The sequence below is a fragment of the Plasmodium gonderi genome (genome assembly GCF_002157705.1).
Source record: "Plasmodium gonderi DNA, contig: Pgo-contig_99, whole genome shotgun sequence".
Classification (NCBI taxonomy): domain Eukaryota; phylum Apicomplexa; class Aconoidasida; order Haemosporida; family Plasmodiidae; genus Plasmodium; species Plasmodium gonderi.
In genome coordinates this window covers 28572-33513 of record NW_021629028.1, presented here as the reverse complement: position 1 = coordinate 33513, position 4942 = coordinate 28572, and the positions used below count along the sequence as shown (strand labels likewise).

At 18.8% G+C, this 4942-nt stretch overlaps 1 protein-coding gene across 1 annotated transcript; it reads right to left on the bottom strand.

Annotated features, from left to right (window-relative positions):
* Positions 1 to 3606: 3606 nt before the first annotated feature.
* Positions 3607 to 4615, bottom strand: PGO_001015 (variable surface protein; the record flags this gene model as incomplete). The annotated part of the gene is made up of 3 exons (XM_028690875.1): positions 3607 to 3770; positions 3878 to 4442; positions 4502 to 4615. The coding sequence occupies 3 exons, from the start codon at positions 4613 to 4615 to the stop codon at positions 3607 to 3609; spliced, it is 843 nt and encodes a 280-aa protein (XP_028546676.1).
* Positions 4616 to 4942: the final 327 nt, after the last annotated feature.

Sequence of the window (4942 nt, the reverse complement as noted above, 5' to 3'; positions counted from 1 at the left end):
AAAAGTATTATTTTTTTTTTTATATTCAATTTATATGTGTTAAAAATATCATAATAAATAAAAATGAAACAGTATATATTAAATGTTATAATTTATATAAATTAATAAATTTTATTCAAATATATTCTTTTAATTAACGACTTATATAATCTAAATGAGCATGGAATTATATGTACTGGTAAAGAAAAATATATTTTTATGTAAATATGTAATATAAAGCAGAATTTTATAATGTTTGAAAAGTGTACAGTTAATAAGCACTTATATACACATTTATAATATAGTTATATATACGTATATATAATTTTATAAAAAAAAGACTTGTATTTAATTATAAATAAAAAAATATAAACTCATATAATCAATAATTATACTATAAAATTTTCATATACATGTATTTATTTTATTATATAAAATATATATATATATACATGCTTATAAGAAGAATGCAAATATTATTTACCTTTGAAAGGTTTATGCTTAAGCATTATATACTATAACCTCAATTCTTTTTCTTAGTAATTTTTTAATTACAGATTATAAATTAATAAATATTTGTTATATTTCCTTAGAGTAAATGATACAAATTTTACATTTCCATATATTTGATTCAACATATTACCTTGGAATGATATATCATTATAATGAACATTATGATAATATATGATATATAATAGATTTTAACATGATATACATATTTATTTGCATTAAATCCAGTTTATTTACTATATGTACACATTATATGTATACATAAATAATATTATTAGCATAAATACATATAATATAAGGGTAAACAATTATATATATTAAATGTATGAAAATTTTATAATTAATATATTTCAATACTTATCCATTTATGTAATGAAACTAATAAAATGATATTTAATTAATATAAAACAATAATTATAATATATAATAAATTTATTTATTTCATTTATAAGTGTATATTAAAGGAAGTACTTAGCAATATCATATGACATCTATAATTTCTCATTTATTGTAAATTATTTTAGTTATAATTTATTTTACAAAATATGGAAGAGTATACTATTCTAAGAAGAAATAAAATATTATTTAAAATTTACATTCTATATTATTATTAGTGTGTAGCAGGTATAAGAAAGCTTTTATTTGAAATTTCGATTACTATATATCGAATAAATTTTTAATTTTTCACATATGTAATTTTTCATGAATAGTTCATTAATTAGGATTGATATTATGTATTAATATTCTAAAAAATAGATAATACGATAACTAATATTACCTTAGTTTAAATTTTGCTTAATATTTAAGAAAATATATTTATTTTGAATCTGTAACTTACTTGGTATAGAATATGATAAAAAAATCATAAATAATTACTAAGTTAAATCTGTAATTAGGTAAAGTTTATATTAATATTGAATTATATAATTCCTGATCTTTCATTATTTTAGGATATGATGTAAATACTATTTATTTGCAGCAATAATTAGGTGGTAAATAAATCGTTCTCTTCCAGTTATATTAATATTAGACTTTATAATATTATTATATAGGAAAAATAATTTTTTCCCATTATAATAAAATATAACTTTGTGAATTTATTATAAAATCAAATATTACAACGATACAAATTAATTTATTATTGTATCATCAATATAATAAATAAGAGCTAATAATACATATATTATATACGTCTGTTTCTCAATAAATAAATAATACAGGACATATGATACATATGAAGGAGAAATTATTATTTATAATTTTATTTTGTTTTAATATTCTACACTCGAAAAAGGCGTATTAATGATAAATAAATATATATATATATATATAATATCAGTAATGAATATATACACAATCAATAATAAAAATGAAATTACCATTATTATAATGATTATAATTAAAGTATGAGACGATATATTATGTGTGTAAAAATAAGGTAATATTGTAAAATGATTTATAACACTATATAATTTTTTTATGCATTAATTTCTAAAATCATCTAATGTGTTACAAATATCATGTTTCTTATTAATTTATAGAAAAACTTACATAATATATTTTAATCATTTATTGGCACAGTTAAATTTGTATTTCCCAGAGCATATATTATGGTCACCTGAAATATTATGTATCAAGAATATGTCATGTAATTCTTTGAATTTCCTTATTTAAACCTCGATAAAAATAATTCCAATATAATCGTTGCAAACGGACTTTCAACAGAATTATTATGCACCTCAGTAAAAACATAGATAAATATTTTGAAATATATACTATAAACCATTACTTTAATATTATTATATGAGCATTAATATAAGTTTATGCAATTAGGTTATATAATTTTTAATATAAATCGTAGCATTGCATGTGATAAATATACATTACATTCATTAGAATTTTAGGTACGTAATAATTCACAATCTTCGAAAATACATAACTTTATATTAAAAATTGAAAAATTAATTTAGTGTCAAAATGATATTTTATATATTTTTAAATAAATTACACAATTATATTGAATGTAAACACATAATAAAGAAGAAAAATAATAGCATGTCATATATCGCTATATTGTTGAATAAATGTTGATAAAATATATATGAATTCAAATATACATATATTATAATGCTTTAAAGTATATTAATATATTGCAGATGTATTTCTATCTTAAGCATTTTGGGGATATATTTTAAAAAGATGTAAATATATGTAATAAAAAGTATAAAAATTGTAATATATAAAATTCAAAAGTATATCATTTAAAATATTGACATAAGGTATAGAGTTTTTTCCCTATTATTATACTAAGTCTAATAACATTGTAAGTTTTTTATAAACAATATATATCGTTATTTTTCCTATATAACATAAAATATAATATTCAATATTCGTGACATGCATTATATTTTTTTAGTATAATAAAAAAAAAAAAAAGGCATTTATGAATTAATTATAAAAAGAAATATAATAATAAAAAAAAACATATATACATAATAATACTATATAGCCAAATTATATAATATTATATTGGATGTTATAAAATATCTTCAAAATACCTTTTTGAACATTATACATTATTTGAATTGCAAATAATTAAATACAATAATCATAACGTGCTTAAAATAGTAAATTAATGAAGAATAAAATTCTAATATATATAATAATTATTATAAATATTAATTTTATAATTAGATAATCATTATAAAAAAATACTATAAAAATAAATTATGGACATACATGATATATATATAATAAAAAATAAATAATATTTTCAATAAAAATAATAGTATAAAATATAAAAATATACTAGAATACACAAAAAATTGAAAATAATATGTATAATAATAGTATATAACTTATAATAAATAGTAGGATAATTATTAAAGAAATATAAGTATTATGTAAAACTATTATACCTATATGACACACTCTAAAATGTACAATTGCCTCATTACAAAAAAATAGGAAAACTTCAATATCTAACAGAAAATCTTGAGTCCTTAAGCTTATCTTTGAAACATCAAAATTTTTTTGTTTATACTCAATTTATGTTACTATATTTTTATGTTCTGATAAAAAAATAAGGTCATTATATTTAAAGAAACTATACATTTCCTAATAACCCTCTGAGATATATGCTAAACTATATTTATTATCAGTTGATTCATTATATATTCCTTCAAGTGTAGCAAATGAGTTTACCATATTCTCATTTTGTTTATTCTTCATCTTCATTATATTCCCTTCTTTATGTTTTAAAAATGGTATGTGATCTCTGTCTATTAAAAAAAAATCATATATTTAAGAATATGTCATTTGTTTAATATAAGAATTTCAAAATTGTGCATATTATACATTGTGATAATATATATTTGATAAGCAAAACTTATTTTAACCTTATAACCTATGATTATAATTATCATTATTGCAAATATTGAAACAAGTAATGTTGTGATTATTTCTTTACTTATGGCATTATCCTCCTCTCTTACTATCATTTCCTGATCTCCTATATCTATAATTAATTGTAATTCGTTTCCCATAACTTCTAATGGTTTTGCGTCCGGTATATACTGAGATATTTGATTATCTGTATTATCTCCTTGGGTTTCCATTTCCTGGATAATTTCATCATAATCTTGCTTTATCCTTTGAAAAATACGAGGGAAAACATTACTTCTGTTTTTAAAAAATTGTAAAACACTCTGAATATTACTTAAATACGTATCCTTATATTTTTTTGCATATTCTGTTTTATTTTTTAAATGAAAAAGATAATAAAATGCAATATCAATATATCCCATCATCCTGAACGAATTTTTATCCTTAAAACAAAATTCACTCTGTACATATTTATCCGCACAAATATCAAAAGCATCCTTATAATCAGTTTCAAAGTTCACATGTTTTCTCATTTCTTTATAACAAGACATTATTGTTTTACAATTAGTCTACATGAATTCATAAGAAGTTTCACTTTGTAAAAGAAATAATTACAACTTCAATTAACATAAGTTTCTTGATTATCCTTTTCAGTAATACTTTTTTTGATATAATCTAAATAGACTACAATATCTCGGAAACCTAAATCAAATATACTTATTTCATTCTCACTTGTCTTCATAGGCATTATAGAATTTCGTATTTCTTCACATATTTCAGTTAATCTTTGACGCAAACTATTCGTATCGCCATTTGTAGTAACTAAATTATAATCATCAGCATATCTAGGAAATACACCTTCAAGAAATGACTGAAATAAGAATCATTATATTTATAAAATAATTAAATTATATTTATATAAATATATTTTTTTATTAGATTCTAGAAATAGCGTAATTTTAATAAAAATAAGAACATGCATATGGCGACATATATTTTCGTCCTGACATTATATGTATATGAATTAATAAAAAAAATGTTTTAATAATTATATGTTATAAAATACTAC